Below are 17915 nucleotides of genomic sequence, written 5' to 3'. Positions count from 1 at the left end.
CAAGCTGCATGGGGCCATTGTATGGGTTTTTCAGTTGTTTACTTTACATTATAAAAGAAGTCCATTCTACTTCAGTTGTTAAGGAGAATGCTGCCACACTGTTTTGAAGCTCCAGAAATGTTTTTTAGACTCCATAACTTCGCACAACTTTCCACTGGTTTGAGGATGAGTAGATAATGGCTGAATTTTCATTTTGGTTCAACTTATCCTTTAAGTCTTGTGGGGAGAGTTTTTCCAGTTTGAGATGAGCTTGTGTCTCCTCTAACCAAGATATAATCTTTAAGTCCTGCATGATCAGGACAGATATACAGGTCAATTGCTTGGGATCAATAACTTTGCATAAGAAAAATCGAAAATCCTCCCATAATCCCCAGAGTCATAGATCACACCTGCCTGCATGGTCTCAAACACTCTTGCTCAGGCCAAATAAGGAGGTGCCACAAGGCTCAGTGTTGGATCCTTTACTATTTGCACTCTACATAAATAATATGGTCAACTGTTCTGAGCAATACATTTGCCTCAGAGCCCTACAGTGAGTTCAAACAAGGGTTACTTGGCGCAGGCACATTGCAGTCTGGCCATGTGTTCAGGCCTGTGAGAATGTGCTTGATCGCAGACCATGATGTTATAATGGCTCTCGTTCTCCCAGGTACAAACAGCTCCAGAGGAGCGGATCAAACCAGTGGAAGCTCTGAGTGAAAAGAGAGTGAAAAAGTAATACATCTGTAGGGTCGATCTCCAGAATACAGGCGTAAGGAGGCTTTGTATTTCCCACTGGACCTCGTTGTGGGCACGCAAACTACATCTTAAATCTGCACACTCAAGTTCGAAACTCATACTTCTGTTTTAGAATTTAAAAAATAATATTGTCTTCTGTGATTTTTTGAAGCGAAAAAAGACTTGAAGACCTGCATGAAATCCACTCAATCTCTTCTGATGGCTTCGAAAACAACCTCCCATCAGGATAAATAACGGTGTGCCACAACGTACACTGGACGGTTACCGTGGCCAAAACAATTTACAATAACAATATGACCATGACAATTTGGAAAATAAAAATTTTAACTTGTTCTGTTTATTGTCTGTTTTCTCTTTTTTTTTTCTCTCCAACCAATAACATTCATTGAGCATAGGGAGGTGGAGAGAGAGTCTATGAACCAGTAAATGTCTGTCATTTGGACATGATTTTGCACAGCAGCGGGGAATCAATGAGTAGCAGCCACACGGTATAGATCCATGCCACACACTATGTAGCGAACAGTTAACAGCTTTCTCTCCTTGGTCCATTGTGTGGCGGTTGGCAGCCAGGGATAAGGCGCATTAATGTCACCCACTATAACAAAGTGCGGACAGAAAGAAACAGAAATGATAGAAGCGACACCCCTAGTTGGATTGTGTACTATTTACTACACAAACAAAAGTATCACTCCAACGCAGACTTTTAATATCCATTTTCATGCAGATGACACAGCCATGTGTGCCTTTGGCTCCTCTTCAACTACTTTGAGATTTCAATCTGCCTTTGTCCTCTTCAGACATCTCTGCATAATTTTAATCTTGCGCTGAATACCGACAAGACTTTGTTCTCAAGAAAACAAAGACGTTCTGGTCCACGTCCACCTGCCGTCCGCACACTTAATGGTATTAAAAATCAAAATTGTTCCATTTTTTATTTACATGGGGATTTTGGCTAGACGGCAGTCTGACTTTTAAACGGCATGTGGAGCTGCTGGCACAAAACCTAAAGGCTTGTAATAGTCCATCTGATGCATACTGAAGTGCTGAGAGACCCAACTATCTAAGTTGCTTGTGTCGTTTTACCTTTTATGTCCTAAGTATTGGAATATCTGCTTATTCCATACTGTCTGACAATATCACACACGTGCAGGTAATAAATGTAACAGCTCAATCAACATACTATGGGTGAAAGCATCCACACCGACTGTAGGTCAGCGAGGAGATGAAGAGGGAGAGGAATTCCCCAGACTCCCTTCAAAAATCTCTCAACCTTGTGCGCTGTTGAGTTTGTAGATACCTAACAAACTTTGCATAACACCTTCTATGATCAGATATTATTATTTGATCCTTCTTGTAAATTCGGCAAATGTTATACATGAATATACTCATCACATAGTGGAGGGGAGCTTGTGTGACACGGATCTGCCTGTTTGTCACGGTTAGCAGAGACTCCAGTCTGCAGTGTAGTTCATACTCTGAGCAGATTAACCAGGGAACTGTCATTTGAGGCTTTATATCATGTGGACAATCAATTCAAGGTTTTTTTTATCATGTCTTTTAGGGGTTGCTGCAGCCCCCTCATCACCCCTCCGTCCCCATCCATGGCTATTAGACCTACATAGGTTTTTCCTCTCTCCAGTGCCACATGCTTAGGCTATTTAAACTATCTGTAAAAGAAAAGAAAACAAAAAGGAATATTCCAGGGATCACGGAGGTCCTTTAAGTTAGTAACACATCATCATCCTGAAGGTCTGTGTTTAGTGAGGGAGACACAGAGGGGAGGTTGTTTTTTTTTTCTTTTTTTCCAGCCGTAATGCCATGTACCACCCCCCATCTCCCCACCCACACATCCCCCCGTCGCCCCATGCCCCGCCGCCCTCTCCTGTCTTTGTTCTCATCACAACAAGCCCGGAGCAGATGGTGCTCTGCTTTGCTTGGCCGGCAGTGACGGACAGGCGCTCTCAGCCAATAGCCTGCTGGGGAATCAGCTGACTGGTCTGGACAGCGCCAGGTGTTTTTATCATTTTTCCTCTCCATCCGTAGGAGGAGCAGGGAGGCAGGCAGGCAGGCAGGCGGCGGCAGCGACACAGCGGAGGAATATCGGGGCGACAAAGCGGTCGTTGGTGGGTTGCGGGCAGCAGGTTGGAGATCTCTCTGCAGACAGCACCATGCGTCTCCCCGAGGCGCCCTGGGACTGAGCGGATACACGAGCGACACATCGCTGTAAACAGCCGCCAGCCGAACCCCCTAGGACAGGATACCCCCTCTCCTTTGGCACAATCACATTGATCTCATTTATTCTTGCGTATTGACGCTTATATCTGGATAAAGGAGCTGCGCGCTTGGGAACATCGGACTGGAATGCCAACAAGGTGAGAACCCCGCAGAAAAAAGGAAAAGGCTGGGTTTGTGCTGGGAGTTTTCTTTTAAAGCTGCATTTATGGTTTGAGGGAGGGGAAAAAAAAATAATGTTTGAAGTGATGTGATGTAGGAGCCATCAGTCAGACGCTCTGGTAGAAGATCAATGTTCTGACTCAGAGTATGTTTCCATTCATCACACATGTGTCTGCAAGGGGCGACGCAACGAGTTAGGATGTATTTGAGATGCAGACACACTCAAGGGCATGATCCTTTTTTTTTTCTATTTATTTATTTGTTTTGGGTTTTTTTTTTTTTTTTTATGTTTGTTTTTTAGAATAAATGCAGTGTGGCTGGAGCCCCTCACTTTGGGGGGCCGGGGATCAGTCTTGAATCCACACGAGAAACACCTCACCTCGCAGCACGTTCAATGTCTCAGCCCTCTCTAATGCGTCGAATGATGTTCCACAGAAAACAAACTTTGATCTCGTTGCGGTACTTGCGGTGCCAGCAGGAGCTGCGTGCCGCCGCGTGCGCGACGTTCGTTGTGGAAAAATGTGATTTGCATATTAATGTTAAAGTATGTCGGCAGATGTCTCGATTCCTCCCTTTCTAAGCAAAAAAAAAAAAAAAAAGTGCTCTTCTTCAGGGGGAAGAAGACAAGGCCGTCTGTCTGTCAGGGATGCTGTGGTGAGAATGGGGTTGCAGTGGCAGGGGGTCCATTGTGGCTCTCGAACGCTTCTGCTTCTGTCGCTGCAGCTGTTGCGCTTTTGTGATGGAGACCGCCGCTGACTTGCATCACTCAACTTCGGGCACACGCTGCAGAAAAAAAAAAAAAAAAAAAAAAAAAAGGTTGAGACGATAAAGGGATTTAGTGTTTTTAATGGAAGTGCTGGGAGTCCTCTTTTTTCCTCTGAGGACCTGTGGGCCAGATAAAAGTGAGGGTTGTACTTTGTAGTGCAATGAGTCGGACAGCTTATTCAGTTAAAACAGCTTAGTCCTCATTGTGTCTAGTTGTTTCTTACATAATGTAATGGGTATAAAGCCATTGTTTTTAGGTTTTCCTGTTTTCCTGAGGCTAGGAAAATCATCCTCCAAGGCTACACACACACACACACACACACACTACATACTGCAGGTACACAAACAACTAAAATGTCTGTTTTCTTCTTGAACGGGCACTGTGTAGTTTTGGAGATGGAATTCAAACTCTTTTTTATTTATATTAATGAAGTAATAATACAAACTTTTTGAATAAAAAATATATATATATATATATATTTTTTTTCATCTGTCTATAAGCAAGATCCTCTCAGAGGACAACAAGTGTTTGGAGCTGGAGAGGTGGCAGGGTCCGCCAACTATAAACAAAGCAGAACAGTGTGAAATTGTGTTCGCCTTTGAGGTCAGTTCATTTCTCCAGTTTGTTCAGTCATCAAAACGCAGAGAAATTAAGATCTTTCCCCTCTGATTTTCTTCCCCAAAACTACGTACTGCACCTTTAACTTCATCATGGGGATAGTGGGAGACAATGGGGGGTGTGTGTGTGTGTGTGTCTTACAGGCAGGCAGGTGTCTGTGTGCGTGGGTGGGGTTGTTAGGGAGACAGCAGGACTCATGGGAGGGGGTAAAGGGCTTCACCTCCCCCCAACACCACCACCACCACCACCACACCCATCAACACCAACATTTAGGTCCCTAGGGTATAAGGCAGGGTGAGGAGGGGTGATTGAGCTCGAGCCTCGACCATTATTCCTATAAGAAGGGCTGAGGCATTAACCCTTTGTCCTCAGTGGGCTACAGGTCTCACAGAAGGCAGACTCAGTGGCAGGCGAGCTCACCCTGCCCTCTGTGATCTCCTGAGACATCACTGTGTGAAATGTTTCATGGTGTGGCAGCGTGCTGATGTGTCAGAGACGCACCTGTGCTGCCCTCTGGCTCCAAAGGACAGGAGTGTGAGCGGTGGCGGTAACAGGAGCCTTCCGGTGGACAGCCCTCCGTGCTCCAAGTCAGCTTCCTGCATCACACTTGATTTGCAGATAACTCATTATATGGCTGGTTTTGAACGTGACATGTCAACCAGGCCGACTGGCAAACTTTATTAAGGTAGGATGGAATTTATGGAGGTCGGGGTTTAGTTCCTTGTAATGGCGCCGTCAGACTTCGCCTGCTCAGATTTACTGGCATGGTGTTACAGGAGGACTTCCTTCCTTCCGTGGCTGGAGTTGTAAACATAAGCTGTGGGAACTGGCGTGGCTGTCGAGCCGACGACAGCTTCTGAAAAGTTGTACATTTCACACTCTTCTCACTGCTGTGTCCTATTTAAAGTCATGTGAACAGAGAGAATTTGACAAATTGCTATGGACCATGGGTAGTGAAAATCCAGAGGGACACCGGGCCATATAGAATGACATACCTGATAACCCATTAGCTTCCAGCAGACAACAGCTAAGCTAACATTAGCTTTTAACCAATTCCTAGCTAACGTCACCGCTTGATAGTGTTTCGCCACATAGAGGGAAAGGCGTACATTAACTCCATGATACCAGCGCACAGTGTGGACCCCTTTATTTAACCCTAGAAACATAGTGTCCCAATAAGTCCAAAATAAGAGGTTAACCCTGAATATGTTCTGCATGTTAAAGTGAGGTCTTGCGTATAACTAATTCATTAGTAGTTTGACACTTTTTGACTTAAGTCAAACTACAAGTAACATAATTATGAGCAAGAACTCACTTTAAAGGCAAGGCAAGTTTATTTGTATAGCACAATTCAGACACAAGGCAACTCAAAGTGCTTTAAAGGAGCATACAAATTACATTAAAAGACAGTAAAAAAAAAATTGCATTCAAAAACAAGTAAGAATACATTAAGAAACAACCATTAAAACAAGTGGGCTAAGATAGAAAAGGTTTAAAAGAGACAAGACTGTAGAAAAAAATGTCACAATGCAGTTCGAAGACTTGAAACCGCTTCAGTTAAAAGCAGTGGCAAACGGAAATGTTTTTGATTTTGATTTAAAAGAGGTGAGAGATGGAGCAGACCTGCAATTTTCAGGGAGTTTGTTCCAGATATGTGGCGCATAGTAACTGAATGCTGCTTCTCCATGTTTAGTTCTGACTCTGGGGACTGAAAGCAGACCGGTACCTGACGATCTCAGAGGCCCGAAACCATTCAGTGCTTTATAAACCAACAGCAGGATTTTAAAATCCATTCTCTGATCAATAGGAAGCCAGTGTAAAGATCTAAGAACCGGAGTGATGTGATCTACTTTTTTGGTTCTTGTTAGGACTCGAGCAGCAGCATTCTGAATCAGCTGTGGCTGTCTGATGGAGTTTTTAGAGAGTCCTGTAAAGACACCATTACAGTAGTCGAGTCTGCTAAAGATAAATACGTGAACAAGTTTCTCCAAATCCTGCCGAGGAGCTAAGTCAGAATTCCTAAGACGTACATTTTGTGGTTGTGTGTTCGCCCTTTAAAAGATTATTTAAAAGAAAAAAAAATAGTCTTTTAACAGCAGCTCCTGTTTAGTTTACATTGAGTGTGCCCTTCTTACGGCAGTACCTTGCTGGCACTTGTTCTGGCAAGACCTTCGGTAAGCCACAAATCAAATCACTCATCAGCCTGCAGAGAGGAGGCGGATTTGCACGCAAGTGTCCATTGAGGTCCTCCCGGTTGAAGGTGAAGGAGTTTGAGAGGAGCAGCAATCAGGCTGCTCTAAAATCAATACGATGAGTGTTGCTGATGACGAAGTGGCCCAGGGAAGACCTGACGTTAACCACCCGTTGTGAGACCAGCCAATGTGCACGCTGCCACGCTCGCACTCACTCATATTGACGCAGATGAACGAAATCCAGCAGCATGTTTAAAGGGGCATTACGTCCTTTTGGGGAAGGGAATTCCAGCTCATAATTTCAATATTTAGAATATACTCTTTCACGCAACTGGATTAACAAGCAGTTCTCAGAGGAAAACAAGTGTTTGAGGGTAGAAAGGTGGCAAGGTCCGCCAAAAACATAAACGGAGTACAGTATGAAATGTGTATACAGTCATGCAACGAAGAGAGTTTGTTTAGTTCGTTTAGGCAGAAACAAACCAATCAATTAAGATGTTTCTCTTCTGATTTCAAATTTCTCCCTCATGACTACATAGTGCACCTTTAAATGTGTGGTTCTTTATGTTGGTTACTTACAATAATTGCCCTACATGTGTTTTATCCTTGTGTCAGGGAAAACTATCCACACTGCACAGAAATGCAGCATTGTTTCCTCTGTTTTGCTCGGGGGGGGGGGGGGGGGAATTACATGAACAATTAAACCTGCTTGTGTGCATTGTTCAAAAAACACGGGCCCCGTACTTCTGCTAATTTGAAACTCCGGCGAGAAAGTGGAGTGTGTTATGTAAAAAAGGGGGGGGGGGATGGAGAGAACATAAGAGGCAACCCACATCGGGCTTCTTTGAAGGGAAAAAGTCCTGATTCCCTCATCATCGGAGGAAAAAATATGTAGTTTACTTTCAGGGAGGTGCGAGTGTTTCTGGAGTCTGATTGGATATGTGTGTTTTCCCGTGGGGCTGTGTGATGTTTTTTTTTTTTGTTATTTTTTCCAACAAGTTATTCGGCTGTAACGCTGGAGACAGAGTCGGGGAGGATAAGTAAGGAGACGCCGTTGAGTTTTCGCTTCATATATTCCTGTCTTCATTTAGCCTTCTTGTCACAGTGGCAGTCTGTTCTCTATCCCCTCTTGTTGTCACTCAGGTTCTGTCATCTAATTCCGGATTGTTTTTGTCACCTCAATTTGGTTCGCTTTGTGACAAGATGTGTTCATAGGCTCCCCGGGGGTTGTTTATCTCACCTGCTCCACCTGTAATTTGTTCCCCCCCCCCCCCCCCCCCCCCCCCCATTGCTGCTTTATCTGTTTTTGTCTTGTGTGTGCGGATGAATAAACTGAAGCTCAGAGGCGAACCTGGACCAGCAGGGTTACGTGCGCGTCTCCCCACGGAAGCCCTAACCAGTTTGAATCACATTTTTTATTTCCTCGCGTCAATCTCAATTCTTGTCGCGTTCGAGGAAGGATTTCCTTGACGATGAGCTGTCCTCAACCCGACACGGACAGGCCTCTGAGAACTGAGCCGTGGATTTAAAAGTGATTGGTTCAGGGGGAGACTCTAGTTTTTGGAGATTTATTAGTTTAGAAAAGGCTTTCACGTCTTCCATCACTCACACATCAGCCAAGATTACTTACTTTCTTTGGCTCATGGGGTTGGAGGGGGAAAAAAAACACTGATATATTGAAGTAAATGACTATGTCCTGTCACCAGTGTTTATCAGATTTCTGCAAAAAACAAAAAAAATCAAATCAAATAAATCAGATTACAGGTGGAGGAGGTGTAGTTGCTGTCATTATCGTACACCGGTCGCAATTCCAGTTCGTCACAAAAGGTGAAACGGCTGTTGCTGCAGCACCTTCAGAGGTGTTTGGATATTTTTAGGCAATGTCACATCTCTGAAACTGGGTGTAAACGCCGTGCATCAGGATGCCAATTAACGGGTTGGATTTCGGTATCGCTTTAAGTGACAGTCTGTCGAACGGAAATGACAGGGATCTGCTTTCATGGCATGCAGTCAAACTGAGCATTTGCATGGCTGTCAGATGCGTTCATGTTCACTTTAGCCGTGAAAAGTTTTCCAGCTATGCAGGTGGCCCCATCATTAGGGTCCACTGTATTTAGGAGCAATACCAGACAAAGTAACCAAAATGACCGGTCACAATGCTGTTTGAGCACTGTAACTGTAAGAAAATGGATATAAATCTAAATCTAAAATTCCAGATCTCTGCAGTATGAGGAACTTAAGTGAGGAAAAGCACGGTCTCGTTCATGCATCATGTATGTAGTCGCTGCACCCACTTAACACTCAGTGCCGTTCTACAGTAGTGATGGAGTGAGGGAGCTGATTCAGTCTCCCACTGCTGTATCATCAAAAGTGGGATTCTGGGATAATTCAATAATCTTCCTTATTTAGTATCCATGCTGTCTAGTTTTAGTAGACTCCATTTGGTTACTTTCCACTGTGGACACACTATATACTCAAAACTTGCTTATAAGTATTTTGTTGTTTAGATTACAGCACGTGTGTTGGGTTTTTCTTTTTTTTCACACTGTGACAGGGTTATTTATAATATGTGGGTCTTTTTGTAAGTCTGTCAATGTGACAGATTTGATTTAAATTTTTAACCTTGTGGTTTGATTCATATAATAATATCAGCAACCCTCATTTTCTATAAATATGGACATTTAAAGCATTGAAGGCTGAAGCTGGAAGAGCTTCAAGACTATAATGCAGAAGTTGCATATGAAGGAAAAATACTCAAATTAACAATATGAATTAATTGTGCAAATGCAAAGGAAACCACCAGAGCCTTGCATAAAGGAAATAGTCTCAGTAGTCGTCAGTATTTAGGCCCGTATGGCATGCAGCTGTTCTGCACAGTTACATGGAAGTTAAAATGCTCATTCACTTGATTTCCTCAGACACTTTCTTTTTAGATGAACCAAGATCTGAAGTCTGCTCATTACATTAGCAGTAATAAGTTCATCTGCCATCTCTCCGAGGGCCACTGTGACTTACCATGCGACCACCTTTAGACAACCAGAGCTCCATTTATTTTGCCCCATTACCTTCGCACTGTAAATTAGCATCGGTGCACTAGCCGAATGATGCACTAACTGATGATGATCACCATCGGCCTCTTGCAAAGGAATTAACTCAGTATTAGAGAGAGGGATTTTTTTAAATGACTAAGTTTGCAAATAACATTTTCAGCATCATTTGATATATTTGAGACATTTTAGTTGAAGTATGAAAATGATTATCTGTATGAGTATCCATCAATATTAAGTTAGGGTAGGTCCAGGATGAAGGTAGGGGCGAGGGACTGAAGACAGGGTCGCATGTTGCTTAAAGGAGGTCAACCACCTTGTGTAAAAGGTGAAACATTTCCATATTTCTGTGAGTTTACTGTTCAACAGCTGAGTTCTGTGTCTCTGCGTAATAAAAGCCTACAGTAAACAGCCGGTGTAATAAAGTCATTTGAGGTGATCCCACAGCCAACACCAGCTTTGTTTAATGGAGCTGTAGGCGACAGAGTTTATGGCTGAAGCTGTTGTTATTTATTTGCAGTATCCTATCCACAGGTTCAAAGGTGGCCATAGTTTAAACCTCTGGGTTTTTCCATTTCCTGCCTTCCTGCCTTCCTGCCTTTGGTGTTGTGTTGTGTTGTGTTGTTGAGTGTTCTTCCACCTGCTGTGTGTTGGGACTCTGATCACAATGGACCTGTGAAGCCTGTGTCAGGATGTCCCAGACAGCTTTTAGCTGCTGTCGACAAAAACAACAACCAACAGGATGTTGACACTGATTTTATTTAGACTTTTAAGTGCTCATAGTTACATCAGAACAGTATTTTTTTTTTTTTTTCAGCTAACACACTTTTTACTTTTTGTTTATTGTGTGTCTAGTATTAAATGGGATCAGAAACTTCTTAATCTTACTCTGCATGAAGGGGAGCACAGACAAAGCTGTCAGCATTTACCGAATGGGGAGAATCTAAGATTAACCCCGTTTGTGCTAAATAGATGAGAGAGCAGACAATTATGTTAAACTACATCTTGCTTACAATCTTTTTGCATAGTGTACTTTTAAATGCTTAAAAAAAATGTAAGTAACCTCATCACCACACGCATAAAAAATAATATAAAAACCATATGTAGTCTTGTTTTTGATATTCTACTTTGTGCTTTTGTTGCAGACGTACAATATGGTGACATGAAACCAATAATGTAAGCTTGATATTGATCGTTTTAAACAAAACAATAATTTCGCCATTGTTTATAGATTACATTCTGTCAGGAAGTCACTTCTGTCTGTTGTTAGACTTAAGTCAGCTACAAAAGTGTTAAATCATCAATGAGAATTCAGTCAATTTATCAACAAAGCAACCAACACATTCTTTGAAAAAGAGATGTTATTATGAACGGTGACTCGATTTTTAAATGATGAACTTAAACTTAATGTGAGGTAAAATTGAATCATTTAAAATCTTGTATTTGGACAGAATATTTACTCACTGACAAAATCACAAACAGGCTCTTAAAGAATTATTTTCATAAAGAGATTACAGATGATTTAACACTCGTCCTCTCTGCTGCCCTGATATGTTGCTTTTAAATAAAGTGCTAAATGACCTCCTTCTCTCCTCTGGGTTTGAAGCCAGTGCACTGCCTCTAGCTAATCTCCACTTCAGTATCTCCATCCGCTAATCCTGACGGGCGCAGCAATCGTTACAATATACGGTGCTTCAGCTTAAAGACAACATAGTGTACTATCCATGCTTCACCGACGCTCCGCCCTGCCCCATAGGGAATCCCCAGTATAGGAGGAGCGGAGAGGTGTTCCTGTCTCCCTGGTGCTGTTGCCAGGCAGTTTGCATTCAGATGAATTAGTCAGCTCTCTTGTTTGAAAGCCTCTTAAGCGCTGTCTTCTTAAGCCGGTGTTGACCATAAAGCTGTGTGGTGGAGAAGGCAGTGGTATTTGGTGCTGCCGTATGGCTTCGCACTGGGTGGAGTGCCTCTTTTGGTAAATAGATCCAATGAGTGACTGGATCGCTTCAGTGTTGTTGTAGGATACTGCTAGTGCACAGGCTTGTTATAGAAGTGCTGGCAAGCTAATCCTGTTTGTCTGTATGCAGTATTTGCATGTGAACAAAATAACTGAGTGAGTGGGACACGTATCTGATGTAAATGAGATAAAGGTATTCATAAAGCGGTGTCATCATTGTCCAGGCTAAGTGTCTAAAGGCTTGCTTTTGAGGTTGTTAGGTGTTTGGGCACACTGTCCAATGTCATCATGCTAAAATGCTTTGAATGCTAGGTGTTAGCCTAGCATTTAAAGCTTTTTTAAAGTTAGCAGGTATGTTCACAGTGTTCACCATTAGGGATGCAAATTTCAATTTTCAGGTTAATTGTTAATGATAAAGGAAATATGTTGGATGTTGTTCTATTGAAATACAGTTTTAAACACTGACATGATCAGTGTTCAATGCAAAATCCTACATTAGCTATATTAGGAGTTAAAAGAACAGATTAAATGAACATCAAGTTACTTAAATGATCAACCAAATGACACAAAATAGTGATGTTGTTTTATTACAGAGCTCTCATATGATTCAACAATTGGCCAAACTCATATTGAGGTTACTAAATGGCTAAAACATGTTTAATTTAAAACAAAACATTTTTTTTACATCTTTAGTTTAGCATAATAAAATAATAAAATTTAGCTAATTAGCACTAGCCGTAAAGTACAGCTGAGGCTCATGGCAATTTTGTTAGTTATGCATGTACTTGACAAAGTAAAAAAATTGCTGCAAATGGCTAAATTGAAAGGTCACCAACGCTATTACATTTCACCCTGGGGGGGTATAAATGTCTGTTGCAAATTGAATGCAATCCATCCAAAGCTTGTTGAGACAATCGATCAAAAACTCGAATCTGGCACCGAAATAAAAGTCAGGAGGCTTCATCCTCTGGGAATCATGATTATCTGTGAAATATCAATGTACATAATAAAAGCTGCACAGTGACTGATAACCACAAATGTATTAAAATGGACAATTCTTCAATCCCAGTCAGATTTTAATCAGAACACAGTATTTAAAAATGCTCATCACACCTATATACTAAAGGGCACTATTGAAGACAGGTGTGGTTATTAATTGAACACACCCAGGGGGATATATATATATACAGTTTTAAGTGTGATTCAACAATTGCACAACAATCCAAGTATAGAAAAAAAAAGAAAGAAAGAAATACCCAAGGAAATCCCAAATATCTAAGGTATTTTAAAAATACTTGGAAGTTACAGTGCATGGACAGAAACATTGAAATAGCCATAAATGTCTGAAGAAAACATCCTGGCAATCCATACGAGTGTAAAATATTTTAGACTGGATCATAGTGGTGGACTGACTTTGCCATCACTAGATACAAATCATATGACTGTATTCCCATCTATTCATACCTTAGGAGGGATTTCGAATGTAGCACTGGCACTGAGAAAAAGGTGTCTATTGTTTGCCAGAACCAATGCTTTATCTTCCAAGAGTAAGTGTTACTGCCATATGGGCAAGCAGATGCCCAGTGTATCTCTCTGGAGCTCGCATTCACTGAACCAAGTGACTGGGCTAGATCAGAGTCTGCAGTCGTCTCCCAACCCTCTCCTGAAATCCCAGTTTATAGTCATAAGTCGAGATAAGGAATGCTGCCTGAAGTTTTGACAATGTTCTGTCTGTTCCCAATCATCCTTGAAAAACTACTCGGCCTGCAAAAAACTTTTTTTTTCATATTTGCCCTAAATTCTGAATGTAGAAGATGTTGCATTAAAAATTAAGATGTGCATCCTTTTTTTGCTTTCTTTGAGGCAAGGCACATACTAATATCTCATAGTGTTTAATGATGTTCGGAGAAGCTAATGATGGAGTCCTTATGGGCCTGTTGGATAGATGAAAGCCCTCAATGGAATCTGATCTGTTTCCAAGTGGTTTCGGAGCAGTGTTTTGTGCATGCATTGTAATGAGCTGAACTTGCATTTTCTCAAAACTGTCGATGCTGCACATAACTCGAAGTCTCGCAAGGATGGTGGAGAAGCATTTGTTGTTTTAGTTGATCTGCTGTCTTTGGTAATTGCTGCATTTACAAGAAACATGAAAGATTATGTGTTAAATCCGTAATTATTACATATAACACGAATGAGAGCCTGCAGTCATGCTGGCTGCTCTGTGAGGCTGTACTGACGCAGTAGTGTTTATCAGCTTAATGCAAAGATGCTCACACTGCTCGCGAGTAAAACAGTAACATGATGACATTTAGCAGGTGTAACGGTTACCATGTTCAATGAACACAATGTCATTCATTTTGTGGGGATTAAGTCATAAAACGGTAACAGACAATAGACAAAGCAAAAAATTGATGGTGGTACATACAATAAATTAACCAAGGGGGTTTTGTTTTCAGTCCTGTTTTTCCATCTCTCTGCTGAATAATGGCTCTATTTCATGAAACTGGCTGGAGGGTTATAAAACAGGATCAAGAACCCAAGATCGAGCCAGTTGCAGGAAATGATATTGACTGTGAAGTTAACACTTGCAGATTTACACATCATAGAAGAGTACATCATTGGCCTTGACAGAGGTCTATGTTCTCCGGGTGTTCTGCTAGTTATAGCTATGTATTATATATATTCTGCTTTATAATCATGGAGTGGATGTTTTTTTTTATCTCTGTATAATGACGCACTTTTTCTCTTTCTCTCCAGGTATTTCTGGAGATCCAAGATCTTCACGTAAAGTTCTACCCTCTGCTTCAACTCCTGACCTGTTGACTGGAAAGAAAAACAGAATTGGCAGAAAGTCTGGTTGATGACTGAAACGCACTCTCTCCCAAAGTCATCTGCCCCTCCTCCTATCCCTTGCCAACATGGCTAGATGGAGGTTAGACTGCTTTCTTACAGGCCAGGTGTTTGCTGGCCTGATTGTGGTATCAATTGGACTGTCCTTCGTCCAAAGCGATGAGTGCCCCCAGCTGTGTGTATGCGAGATTCGACCCTGGTTTACTCCCCAGTCAACTTACAGAGAAGCCATCACTGTGGACTGCAATGACCTTCGCTTAACACGCATCCCGGGGAACCTCTCCAGTGACACTCAGGTTCTCCTCCTTCAGAGCAACTACATTGCCCGGACCAGTGAGGAGCTCGAGCAGCTCTTTAACCTGACTGAGCTGGACTTGTCCCAGAACAACTTCAGTAACATTCGTGATGTTGGCCTTATCAATATGTCCCAGCTCACCACGCTTCATCTGGAGGAGAACCAGATCACAGAAATGCCAGATTACTGTCTGCAGGACCTCAGCAACCTGCAGGAGCTCTACATCAACCACAATCAGATCAACTCCATCTCCGCCAATGCCTTCTCTGGGCTCCACAATCTGCTCAGGCTTCACCTCAACTCCAACAAGCTGAAGACCATCAACAGCCAGTGGTTTGAATCCACACCCAATTTAGAGATCCTCATGATTGGGGAGAATCCCGTTGTTGGAATTATGGACTTCAATTTCAAGCCACTGGGCAACCTTAGAAGCCTGGTTTTGGCAGGGATGGATTTGACAGACATCCCTGGAAATGCCTTTGTGGGACTTGACAATCTTGAGAGCCTCTCTTTCTATGATAATAAGCTGGTCCGGGTTCCTCAGAGAGCCCTTCAGAAACTACCTAACCTCAAGTTCCTGGACTTGAACAAGAACCCAGTGCACAAGATTCAGGAAGGAGATTTCAAGAACATGCTGAGACTAAAGGAGCTGGGTATAAACAACATGGGAGAACTGGTTTCTATTGATCGGTACGCTCTGGACAACCTTCCTGAGCTCACAAAGCTGGAGGCTACAAACAACCCCAAATTCTCCTACATCAACCGTCAGGCTTTTCGTGATGTCCCAGCCTTGGAGAGTCTAATGCTGAACAACAATGCCCTGAATGCCCTGTATCAGTCTACTGTGGATTCTCTCCCCAACCTACGTGAGATCAGCATCCACAGCAATCCTCTGCGCTGTGACTGCGTTATCCAGTGGATGAGCTCCAACAAAACCACTGTCCGTTTCATGGAACCTCTGGCCATGCTTTGTGGCATGCCAAGTGAAGTAAGGGGTATGCATGTGCGGGAGGTTCTGCAGAACAATTTAGCAAACCAGTGTCTGCCTATGATTTCCCATGATACATTCCCAAGCCACCTCAACCTTGACATTGGCATGACGGTGGACTTGGACTGCAGAGCTATGTCCCAGCCTGAGCCTGAAATCTACTGGGTGACACCGATGGGGAACAAGGTGATGATGGACACCCTATCTGACAAGTACAGCCTCACCAACGAAGGTACACTGAGGATTTCTCGCATCCAAGTAGAAGACTCTGGAAGGTACACCTGTGTGGCTCAAAATGCAGAGGGAGCTGACACAAGAGTTACTGCTATACGGGTGAACGGCACTCTGTTAGACAGCACTCAGCTTATGAAGATCTACGTCAAACAAACCGAATCTCACTCTATCCTTGTCTCTTGGAAAATAAACTCAAACGTAATGACCTCCAACCTCAAGTGGTCATCTGCCACCATGAAAATAGACAATCCCCATATTACTTACACTGCCAGGGTACCTGTGGATGTCCACGAGTACAACCTTACACATTTACAACCAGCAACCGAGTACGAGGTGTGCCTCACCGTCTCTAACATCCACCAACAAACGCAAAGGTCATGCGTGAATGTGACGACGAAGCAAGCAACCTTCACTGTGGAAATATCTGACCAAGGGACCAACACTGCTCTGGCAGCGGTCATGGGAACAATGTTTGCAATCATCAGCCTGGCCTCTCTGGGGGTGTATATTGCCAAGAGGTGGAAGAGGAAAAATTATCACCACTCCCTGAAAAAGTATATGCAGAAAACCTCATCAATACCGCTGAATGAGTTGTACCCTCCTCTTATCAACTTGTGGGAGGCGGACAGTGAGAAGGAGAAAGAGGGCTCATCCGAGACCAAACCCAGTCAGGTGGACACCACACGCAGCTATTACATGTGGTGAGAGCTACTTTCCAGTGGGAGATACAAAGACATGTTTCTTTCAGGAGCACAAATATACATACTTGCTTCTTTGTGTAAAAGTGAACTGAGTCATTTTTTCATTTCATGTTTTTTCTTTGTTTTCTTCGGATCTCTCAGACTTGCTCTTTAAAGCGAATGACAAACCGGGATTTTCAGATCTTTAGTTTAGCATATTGCCTTTTTACCTCTCGCCCATTTTGACACACAATATGGCAGCTTTGTTTAGCTTCCTGGACTTAGTAGTCACTGTGCTTTATTTTTAGTACTTGTTTTGATGAACACAGCATGAGCATTGTCAATGGATTCAGCATACGCAAGCCAACGGAAGAGCCGACATCCAACCTGTTTTTGACATGTTTCTCCGGCAGAACTGTTATTGACTGCCATCTTTCTTTCTCTTGTAAAACAGTTTCACTGTTGACTGTTGTGCACTGAAATATATATACTAATTTGTCTATCAACTCAAATATAAGCTGACAAAGTACGTTTAGACTTGATATACCGTCTATTGAATAATGTTAGCGATTCCTCTGTAATGTTGTATCAGCTATGAGTTAATTTACTTTTTGTACATTAAATAACAGTATGTTTAATTTAGACTTTCAGTTTGCAGAGCAGCTACTGTAAACCAGCAATAGAAATATGAATGTTATGAACTAGGTAAATAGATGTAAGGCTTTTTTAATTTCTCAAATATTTCTTTTCTTATTTTGCTAGAATATGTCTACAATCACTGGTTTTGTTGTGGTTTACACACACAAACATGTTGTTTATTGAGGAGCAAGTTAAATAAAATCTTCTTTCCTCATATTTTTTAAACCATGATTTCAACACCAAGTGTCATTTTTATAAATAGCACATATAGCTAATTGTGTAGAGTGTATATTTAATAAGAAACAGACATGTACTCAGTGAAAGTGAAGGTTTAAAATATTTAACTGTGGGAAAAATCATCTCATTAATGTCTTATGCTAGGATTTTATTAATTCCACTGTGATGAGTGTTGCTGTAGTTGTTAGGTTGCCTGTGTTGGTGAGAAGATGCAGACTGCAGTGTGTTTCCCTCTGCAAAGCAATTATCAGGGAATAATTTAAATTCTAGTCCCGGTGCAATA

The 17915-nt window shown here is 42.2% G+C and overlaps 1 protein-coding gene across 1 annotated transcript; it reads left to right on the top strand.

Annotated features, from left to right (window-relative positions):
* The first annotated feature begins 2627 nt into the window (after window positions 1–2627).
* lrrn1 (leucine rich repeat neuronal 1) lies at window positions 2628–17626 on the top strand. Its single transcript, XM_030420979.1, has 2 exons — window positions 2628–3110; window positions 14467–17626. Exon 2 carries the CDS (start codon window positions 14628–14630, stop codon window positions 16779–16781), a length of 2154 nt encoding a protein of 717 aa, XP_030276839.1. The 5' UTR covers window positions 2628–3110; window positions 14467–14627; the 3' UTR covers window positions 16782–17626.
* Window positions 17627–17915: the final 289 nt, after the last annotated feature.

The sequence above is a fragment of the Sparus aurata genome, chromosome 6 (assembly GCF_900880675.1).
Source record: "Sparus aurata chromosome 6, fSpaAur1.1, whole genome shotgun sequence".
Lineage (NCBI taxonomy): Eukaryota > Metazoa > Chordata > Actinopteri > Spariformes > Sparidae > Sparus > Sparus aurata.
The sequence above is the reverse complement of the archived record's forward strand: the minus strand, read 5'-3'. Positions and strand labels throughout refer to the sequence as shown.

What these genes read in the sequence shown, in the direction of transcription:
- lrrn1 (XM_030420979.1), top strand. Translation starts at nt 14,628, where the DNA reads ATGGCTAGATGGAGGTTAGACTGCTTTCTTACAGGCCAGGTGTTTGCT.